Source organism: Wolffia australiana, chromosome 18 (genome assembly GCF_029677425.1).
Source record: "Wolffia australiana isolate 7733 chromosome 18, ASM2967742v1".
In the NCBI taxonomy this organism is placed as follows: Eukaryota; Viridiplantae; Streptophyta; class Magnoliopsida; order Alismatales; family Araceae; genus Wolffia; species Wolffia australiana.
In genome coordinates this window covers 5,211,992-5,222,412 of record NC_135852.1, presented here as the reverse complement: position 1 = coordinate 5,222,412, position 10,421 = coordinate 5,211,992, and the positions used below count along the sequence as shown (strand labels likewise).

Sequence of the window (10,421 nt, the reverse complement as noted above, 5' to 3'; positions counted from 1 at the left end):
TATAAAATATGTGTAATTGCCTTATCTTATTAGTCGTTTCCTATATAGGAGCATATATTTTTGTTTCGCCGGACATCAAATAAAATTAAATAGTGCTTAGATTACCTAAATCAACCCGCCTTCATGAAGGTTTCAAAAATACAAGAGAAATTTTTATTAATACTCATAATAATGAGGATCATAGTGCTATGAATCGATAATGTATGATTCAATATATATTTAGTGAACATAAATTTCCTACTAAATTGATATAATAATATTAGCATTTATTTTTAATATTTATAAAAGGAAATCAAATAAGAATGTGTTCATATGTTTAATAAAATGTAAGAGATAACAACTTTATAGGGCACACAAGGGTTGAATCCACAGGGAAAAAATAATAAATAAGTGAATTTTATCTTTAACTAGTTTTTAAATGATTTTTATGTTTATTTTATGAATTGAATCTAATTTAATTAAAAATAAATTGAAACCAAACTATTGAAAAGCAATTCAAGATACTCATAGGAAGGTCTGAAAATATAATCCTATTTAACATAGGTTTTCCAACTTTTATGTAATAATTTAGAGAATACAACTTTATAGTAGATATAATTTAAATACCTTAGCCAGCACTTTCGGAGCGCCGAGTGATGATTGACGGTGATTGATAAGAGTGGAGGAGAGCGGATGATACAGCCGCTAATTTTGATGTCGGCAATGATTTTTTTTCAAGTAGACTTCAAATTCATTAAGAAAAATACGACATGCTAAGAAATGAGTTTGAAAAAAAACAAAATGTATCAGTGGAAAGTGGGATCTAAACAAATACAAAAAGAGACAAGTGGAGAGTGGGATTTAAACAAAAAGGGGAGGGTCTCAAATGGGTCAAAGAGTTGAGAATGGGTAGTTTGGTTTGAACTGGAGCAAAGTTACTGTCAGTTTTCAAACCCATTTCCCCAGCCCTCCATTAATTAAATTTTATTTTAGTTTGCTTGTTTTATTCTTTATTTCATTTCAAGTTCTTGTCTTTCCCTCTCTTCTTTTTATTGCCTTCCATTATTCCTGAAGTCCCCAGCTCTCCCATAAATCCAATGGCAAATTTTGAATCTGGTTCACAATTTGTTTTTCATATCAGTGGCAATTGACTGTGTGTGTGTGTGTGGGTTGGGGGTGGGGGGGTTGGGGGGAAGATCATTAAGAAGACATAATGATTTATGTTTGAATACTGACAGTAACCTCTCCTCTCCCTCTTGTTCTGCCTTCCCACTCCCACTCATTGTGGCCGCCACTGTCGTTTTCCATTTTCTATTCTTAATCCTCAGAATCCCATGTGAGACATTATTTGACTTATAACTACAACGTTATTTAAATCATCAAAATTAAACTATAATCTAAGTTATTATTCCGGGACCCCCACTTGCCCCGCTTCGCCCAAAAAAAAATAAAGAAAAATGAAATTAATGTGGGTAAAAAAAAATTAACTGTTGAGAGTGGGATTTGAACCCACGCCCTTTCGGACCAGAACCTTAATCTGGCGCCTTAGACCAACTCGGCCATCTCAACTTGTTAATTTGTAATATTATAAATATAAACAATTTAATCCAAATTTTTTTAAAAAATTGATTTAGTTACTGTAATGCCATTTAATTTTATTATTTATCTATCTGTCCGTCTCCAACAGAATCGGGGATTCTCTGGCGGCTCTGCAGGTGGGCCCCACTCCCGTCCCTGTCAATCTCTGCATGGCGGCGCGCCGCCGCGCCCGGCGAATCCCACTTGCTCACTTTCTCCCCCCTGTTCTTCTTACAACTGTACTTGTACCTCCAATAAGGAGATATATCAAAACATAAATACCACGTGATGAGAGAGAAAGAATGTCAACCGCCTAAAAGATGGGAGGACGCCCGTTACGGTGTCGCCGGCGGTTTTACGCCGTTGGCGCTGACTCGACAGTGACGTGTCGTCGGTTGCTGACGTGGCCTTGTACCGGTTTCCTTGCCCCCATCCAATTGGCAGAACTGTGGGTCCCATTTATGTAGCCACCAAGCGGGGCCCACATGTTAATGGAAGAGAGAGACTCGGGGGCGGGTATATAAAGCGGATGAACAGAAGAGACAGTCGTAGAAAGGGAGGTCGTTGTAGCAGAGACGCGGCGAGGAAGATGGAGCGACCGCAGCGCTTGGATGATGCGTACGAGAAGCTCGTCAGGCGCATGGATAATCCGAGGTTACCGATCTATTCTCGTTTTAGTCGCTCTAGTAGTATAATCTAGGCAGATCGAATTATATTATTCCTCTCGTACTGTAACATCTCATCAGCTCAGATTTTTCAAAAAAAATTTCCAGTCAGATTCAGGAATTTTCTTCCAAACGCAATTTCAAAAGTTCTTCCGCGCAGATTTTCTAACGTTTTTCAGATTAGACTCAGGAATTTTCGTCCAATCGCAGTTTCAAAAGTTCTTCCGCGCAGATTTTCAAACGTTTTTCAGATCAGACTCAGGAATTTTCTTCCAATCTCAATTTCAAAAGTTCTTCCGCGCAGATCTTCAAACGTTTTTCAGATCAGATTTCGCGAGCTCTTCCGTCTCTCCGATTTCAACCGAATCGTGTTTTCCTCGCAGAGTCGTGATCGACAACGAGGCGTGCAGCGCGACGACGGTGATCAAGGTGGACAGCGCAAGGAAGAGCGGCGTCCTTCTCGAGGCCGTACAGGCGCTCACCGACCTGAATCTCTCCATCAGGAAGGCGTACATCTCGTGCGACGGCCGATGGTTCATGGACGTCTTCCACGTGACGGATCAGTTCGGGGAGAAGCTCGTCGACGACGACGGAATCCGCGCCTACATCGAGCAGGTGCCAAACTACCTTTCAAACACATTTCAAATTAATACTTACGAAAATAACCGCCACGATCATCCTCTACTCGTCCAGTCGCTGGTCGATCGCAACGACGCGAGGACAGATTCGACCAGTTCTATGACCGCGCTGGAGCTGACAGGCTCGGACAGGCCTGGCACCCTGTCGGAGGTCTTCGCCGTGCTGTCTGACCTCCGCTGCAACGTGATGGACGCCAGAGTGTGGACGCACAACGGCCGGATCGCGTCCCTGATGCACGTCCGGGACGAAGACTCGTCCGGATCCGTCATCCAGGACGACTTCAAGCTCCACCGCATTCAGAGACGCCTCCGCAACGTCCTGAAAGGGGACGCGGACGACGCTTCCGCCGTCGCCGCCGTCACCACCGCCTCCTCCGTCGCCGCCGCCCGCGCCGAGCACCGGCTCCACCAGATCATGTCTCTGGACAGGGATACGTGTCAGTCGCAGGACTCGCCTCCCCCTTCTCCTTCTCCTCCTTCTGCTTCTTCTCCGTCGATATCGGTGCAGAACTGGATCGACCGGGGGTACTCCATAGTCAACGTCCAGTGCAGAGACCGGCCGAAGCTATTCTTCGACATCCTGTGCAATCTCACGGACATGGACTACGTCGTCTTCCACGCGACAGTGGACACCGTCGGAGACCAGGCCTTCCAGGTTAGCTTCTCTCTTACTCTTCCCTTAGTTCGTTTTTCTCTTGAGACGAAGGACTGTGCCGCTTCAGGAGTACTACATAAGGCAGACGGACGGGAATCCGATCGGGTCGGAGGCGGGCAGGCAGAGGCTGATCCAGTGTTTGAAATCCGGCGTCGAGCGGCGTTCCCGCCGAGTGAGATTTCTTGTCAACTGCGTTCTCCGTCGTTGATCTGGGAATCGACGGTCCGATCTTGTGGGCAGGGGGCGAGGCTGGAGCTGTCGACGGGGCCGGGAGTGCTGTCCGAGGCCACGAGGGTGATAAGAGAGAACGGGCTGTTCATCGCCGAGGCCGAGGTGGCCGCGGCGGGGACCGTCTTCTACGTTGTGGATGTGGCAGGGGAAGCCGCGAGCGCTGGCGCGATCGAGGCCGTCCAGAAGAGGATCCGCCTCGGGCGGGTCGTCGTCGAGCAGCCACGTCACCGGCTGGGCGGTTACGGCAGGACTGCCAGCTGTCCGGAGCCCGGCGGCAGCCGGCTGCTGCTATATATCGGCGCTCTGGTCAGGCGGAATCTCTTCAACCTCGGCCTCGTCCGGTCCATTTCTTGATCGTTTCGTCCTCGGCAGCCTCGAAATCCGGGTACGTTCTCTCGTGGCGATTACGATTTGCGATTTTCCACTTGTTCTTCGTCTTCTTGTTTCGTTTCTTCCTCTATTCCTTTTTTTTCTACGTTTTTTTAGAGGGTCCCCCATTAGCCTGAAAAAAGCGTAACGATCAGTCAAATCATCTCTCTCTCTCTCTCTCTCTCTCTCTCTCTCTCTCAGTCAAATCATCTCTCTCTCTCTCTCTCTCTCTCTCTCTCTCTCTCTCTCTCTCTCTCCCTCTCTCTCTCTTTCCTTAAAATAAAGTTAGATCCCATAGATATCGTACGAATGTGTTTATAAGTGGAAGAATTCAAGAAGAAAAGTAAGGGAAATAGGAGGAGATACAGCGAGAAAGTGGTCGTTGTTGTAGTACCATTAGTTTGGTAAATTGCGCTTAGTACTTAGAACGCTTAGTTAAGATTGAATCTTAATTATCTTTGGTCTTAGGTCCTATCTATCTTTGTTCCTCCAATTAGTCTTATTTTCATCCTATCTATACTGAATCATGTCTGGTAATCTCATTTTTCATATCTAAGATTGAATCCTAACTTTGAATCCTGTTTGCTAATCTCATGAGTGTAGACAATGTGTTTAATACTTACTAGTCTAATCTTAATTTAAATCGTATTGGTCTAGGACCTAATGAAGGAAAAATCATATTGGTCGAGAAGCTGATGTAGTATAAATCCAATTGGTTGAGGAATTGATGTTGTATAACCGAGAGTAGAACTCCGTAATACCTTTCTGCCTGAAGTACTGTATATTCCTATGTATTAATCATTATATACTTATAATCTATGCGGATATCTCAACAATTAACATAGTCGGTAGTAATCTGTAAATCTATATTGCTGATTTCCATCTACCGATCTATTCTATATGTCTATTGTACAGACAATACATCCACTTGGGTATGGCATCCAGGACCGGATGGATTATCTTGCCCAGGGATCTTATGGATATGAGAATTATGCATCTAGATAGAGCAGTAGTGAAAGAAGTTTAGGTTGGGTTCCAAGAGATTAAGGTCATCATACTTTTTTGATGCCAAATTTAATCGTGATACGGTTCATCTTAGCCTTGTAACAAGTACATTTATCGTACAACATGATGGGATCACAGTAATATTAACAAGACATTTAGAATTTCATTTGGTGTTTATCTTTTTAGAACTATCCCTATTTTTTGCATTTGAATGTTGCATACAAAAATACAATATGGATAATTGCAACATGCAAACTTTTAAAATATGAATGTACATTGTTTAAGTTATTTTGCGTAACTTTACATCATAAACTAAACATTGACTTTTTTATTATCTTTATTTTATTTGAATTCTCTCGATTTCTTAAGTTCATTAATATTTCTCATGAAACTCAAAGCACATTATTTCATAAAGTCCAAATGCAATAATTCTGAATTGCCTATGCATAAATGCATTTACAGTATACTCCTTGAATTCTAGAGTGGTAACATTGGATTCCCAAAATATTATTGTCAGTTGAATGCACAGCTTTTATTCTATGTTTCATGTCTAAGCTCTTTCGATTGACCTCATTATTGATTAAAAGGCACTTATCAATTTACATTTATCCCAACTTCATCAAAAAATAATATGTGCTAATCATGTACTTTTATGATGTCATCTATAACTACGATACATTCCTCAGACTTATAAATTAATATTATTCAATTAAAACAAATACTTTATTGTTTAATACAACTTCTTTGATTGTGTCTGAAATTTATATGGTAATGATAAAAATAAAAATGATTAAAATTTAAAATATTTACTTATGTTCTATCATTTTATATTTGTATTATTTGCAAGTGCATTCATCTCATGATATAACTAAGTATTCATCTATATGATGGATAAAATCCAAATTATACGACTACATATACCTATGGCTCATCATTTGGACCCGGGATCAGTCAGACCAAACCTCGGATTTAGGACATCAAATATAAAAGTATGCTAAATTGCTCAGATTTCACAATCTAACTAAAAATTTAAGAACATAGCTATCACCATTTAATTCAACTTGGTTGACTTCATGTGTATTTTAGATGGCAATGATATACCTTTACTTATGTTCTATCTGACTTGCAATATAACTATTTATACATATATTTATTGGATAAATCCAAATTATATGATTTCATAGACCTCGTGTTCACCATTTTGGACTGTGGACCAGTCAGATAGGACCAGACTGATACCCTCCATCTACCATCGGTCTACCAGTCAATGCAGATTTGATTTGTGGGTCAAACCGAATTGGGACCGAACACTCTTCATTTCTGGTCAACCCCCCTTTCCCCCCATCCTCAGTAGTGGTCATGTTATCCTGTCTCTCTCCCTCCCTCCCATCCACCCCTTGTTCATGCAAAATCTCTTCATCGTCTTCATTTAATTTTATTTTCTCCCTCTTTAGTTTTCTTATCTCCTTCACTTTTTTCTTATTTTATTGCTCCTTTATTTTTCCTATTATTATTCTTATTTTATTCTTCATTTTTGTTTTCATTTTTTTCTTTATTATTATCTTTATTATTTTTATTATTTTTTCTTTTTTTTCTCTTCTTATTCTATTAATATTTTTTACATTCCTTCTAATTTTATTATTCTTCTTTTTTTTCTTTACTTCTTCATTTTTTATTTTCTTCTTACTTTATTATTGTTCTATTTTGTCTTTCTTCTCCATTTTCATTCTCATTCTGTTTTCTTCTTATTTTCATCTTCCTTTATTATTATTTTCCTTTTTTCACCCTTTTTTATTTATCCTCTTCTTCTTCTTGTGCCCTTTTAGTCTTGTTTTCTTCTTATTTTCTTGTTCTCTTCATCTTCATTTCTAATACATGATTCCTTTAGAGATAAGATCTTGAAAACATTTCTAACTTTTCTTTGACTTTGACAATGATTAGTCAACATCACTGGACTGCGACTGGACTGGGAGTGGACTGGACAATACTGGATCTATTTCAAACCAAATTTAGGTATGCTTTAGGTCCTTGCTGAAAACTAGAACCAGACCAGGACTGCCGAACCCTAGGGTTCCATTGTTGACACATTATCTCCGATCACATTATTTATTCTGATTTCTTCGACATTGATTCCCATGCAAATAAAAATGCTTGGGTTTCTCATTTGAATTCTCGTTGATTCATCGATGCACTAGAAAGCTTAATTTTTTATTAGTATAAACATTATCACAATAAGTTTCAATGTTCAAATGCTCTTACCATCATTAACCAAGTCATTTTACTAGTGCATATTTGAGATATGCCAGAATTCGTAGAGTACCAAGCTAGTGTACCTGGCTTGTCCATGCATAAACTGACTGATTAGTCCCACCATATAATCTATATCAAATTTTACGAGAAAAAATAACTCAGTTTCCAGTCACCCAGAATACAAATTGGTGTCCTCGTGGACATAAGTATTATCTAAAATTTGGGCGTTAGGAAAAATAATTAATTTTGTCCTCCACCCTAGCATACCAGTCTCCTTTGAAATATTCAATATGTAATTCTGCTCAATAGCACCATCCACTCGTATGCAAATTTGATGCCCAAGAAATAAAGGTATCTCCCCAAACCTATATTAGATAGATGATGCCACAAGTATTCTTTGGCCTGAATAATGACATCCCCATCACTATAGTCATAATAATATCATCCACATAATATGAATGGTACTACTTGTCTATGCAGTTTTCCAAAAAATAATGGAAACGTCGCTTGGAAAATATATTTGGCATGCAAGTCATTTTCTCATTCCAAGTATCCTTCAATATTTCATTGACACAGTATATTCATTATAATGCATATGCCATACTTATAACTTTTCCAATGACTAGATGAATTATGATGAGATCACAATTCAATGGTTATTTTTATTTGAACATATGTTCTAAAATATTCCTATTAGAAGCATACTTGAGAAGGCCATAAAAATATATTAATAGTCCTATGTAGTTCTATCCATATGATGAGTATGGCCGATCCAATAGCAATCGGAGTGGAGATATTTAAGGACATATATTGGGTGATATTTAGAGACGAGTTCTCTGAATTGATCCCTAAATGGTATCATATGTGGAGTCGACTAGGTTGACTCATGTCATGGTTGTATAATTGGTCATTAGACCTATCACACCGAAGATGGTTTACACATGGACAATTGTGTTTTGACTATGACCTAGGAGTAATGTTCGGCCATATGGTAAATATCTAATATCCAACAACCCATATTTGATATTCAGATAAAATCAAGGTGTTTTTCTATATAGGAATATCGAATATCTAAGGAATATCGAATATCCATCTAATGCAGGATATTGGGACATATATCATGGACCTCTAGAGTTGGCAAATGCTGGTAGTGAATATCAAATTCGATATTTGGATATCACATATCAAAATTTCTACCAAAAATTAGTATCCACATTGTCCCATTTGGAAAAAATAATAAGTTTGCAATAGTATATACACTTTTGCACAAATCTTAGTTGGTAAATCCCTGTTATCTACACACATTAGCCAATGTTTTTCGTGTCATTTGGCCAGTTTTATACTGGACCAGAATAAGATGCTATTTTATGTGAAATATAAATGGAAAACATACGGGAAATATAATAAATGTTCAAACATATGATATATATATCCTCATAGCTTAGATACACATCTACAAATTATTTAAAACACTGAAAAACTGATATCTGACATAGGATCCAATATCAGCATCCAACTCTTTAGATAAAGACGGATAACAATATTGAGATGGATAATAATATAAAATATTGATATTTTAGAAACAGATTTCGGATATTGTCATTTGGTATCGAGATATCATTACAGATGAGTAATAGATAGCACATTCTAATATGTGGTTCTGCATCCATTCCGATATCAGATAATGATATCAAGGCGGGATGGACAAACACTACCAATGAGTATCTAATCATGATATTACAAATTGTATTAGCTCATATGCACCAAAAAGTCCATGGAGGTGATTGTATGGTCAACATGAAAACATATGGCCTAAATATTAGAAAATATTGACTCAAAGAAAAAGATGAAATTAAATCCTTGGCCATCATAGTACAAATATTAGAGAAGGTGCTCTTTGATGATTTTCCCACACATCACTACTAACTAGAATAATCTATTAGGGATTGATGATTAACCATATCCCATGTCATCCAAAGGTTCCATCTGAATGAATAATTATATGTACATGGAAATTTATAATACTAAAGGTTCCATGAGAGAGTTGACATACTCTGTTGTATCTTCTAGGGCACGAGGTGCATCATGGTACACTAGGAACCAGCTCCTTAATCAATCATTTGGACTAAAGAAACCATTTATTAATTTATTAATATATTTTGACAGTTAATTAAAAAAATTGGACCATAAAAGTTATTTGAAAATTGAAGTTATAGAGTGTCACACGCATAAGATTTGTGGACGTTGGTAGATGTACTCCAAGTGAAATATGAAGGAAATATATGTGGTCATCAAGCCAATCACACATTCCATATCTCATTCCATGTTCATTGATAGAACACATTCATTATAATACAAGTGTGATGCTTATAATGAAGTCCATGAATACATGATTAGACTTAATGGATTATGATGAGATCGTACTACAGATATCACTAGTCTTTAAGTATGTATTCTAAATATGCATATTCTAAGGATACTTGAGAAAGACATTGAAATATCCAGATTGAACAGTATATATCCTCACTCATATGATGAGTATGGCCGATCTCGTAGCCATTAGTGGGGAGATAGTAAGGATAGACAGTGGGTGCTCTTTAGTGTAAAGAGTTCACTGAATTAACCCGTACAGATCCCTGAATGGTATTATAGCGAACTGTCAATAAGGTTGATTTACGTCATAGTTTTGTAAGTGGTCCTCAGACCTGAGACACCAAAGACTGTTGTGGACGGATAATTGTACTTTGACTATGATCTATGTGTCCCTAATCATCAGATTCAAAATAACCTTAGTTCGGGTACATCAAGAAGTTCACAAAGACGAGTGAGTGGTCAAGATGGGATCGTCCACCCTCGGTATAAGAGGTGACAGTTCGAAAAAGACAATGCGATGAAGTCCTTGGCCAAGGCAGTGAAATATAGAAGAAGAGTTCTCTGATAATTTTTGAACACATCAGTACTAACTGGGATGACCGATTAGGGTTCGACAATTGTGTTGGGTTCTAGTGGCCTAAATATGGATGAAGAAATAAAAAATAGCACGCAAAGGAA

At 38.4% G+C, this 10,421-nt stretch overlaps 1 protein-coding gene and 1 non-coding gene across 3 annotated transcripts; one reads left to right on the top strand and one right to left on the bottom strand.

The window, feature by feature from the left end:
• Positions 1-1,467: 1,467 nt before the first annotated feature.
• Positions 1,468-1,548, bottom strand: TRNAL-AAG (transfer RNA leucine (anticodon AAG)). The gene has a single exon. It is a non-coding gene; the product is annotated as a tRNA-Leu (tRNA).
• A 574-nt stretch (positions 1,549-2,122) lies between these two features.
• Positions 2,123-7,283, top strand: LOC144714998 (ACT domain-containing protein ACR8-like). 2 transcript variants are annotated; one of them, XM_078589840.1, is made up of 6 exons: positions 2,123-2,211; positions 2,606-2,837; positions 2,916-3,515; positions 3,583-3,687; positions 3,756-4,131; positions 7,062-7,283. In XM_078589840.1, the coding sequence occupies exons 1-5, from the start codon at positions 2,147-2,149 to the stop codon at positions 4,098-4,100; spliced, it is 1,347 nt and encodes a 448-aa protein (XP_078445966.1). In that variant the 5' UTR covers positions 2,123-2,146; the 3' UTR covers positions 4,101-4,131; positions 7,062-7,283. The 2 variants fall into 2 exon arrangements, with proteins under 2 accessions (XP_078445966.1, XP_078445967.1); XM_078589841.1 differs by lacking the exon at positions 7,062-7,283 and adding an exon at positions 5,031-5,303.
• Positions 7,284-10,421: the final 3,138 nt, after the last annotated feature.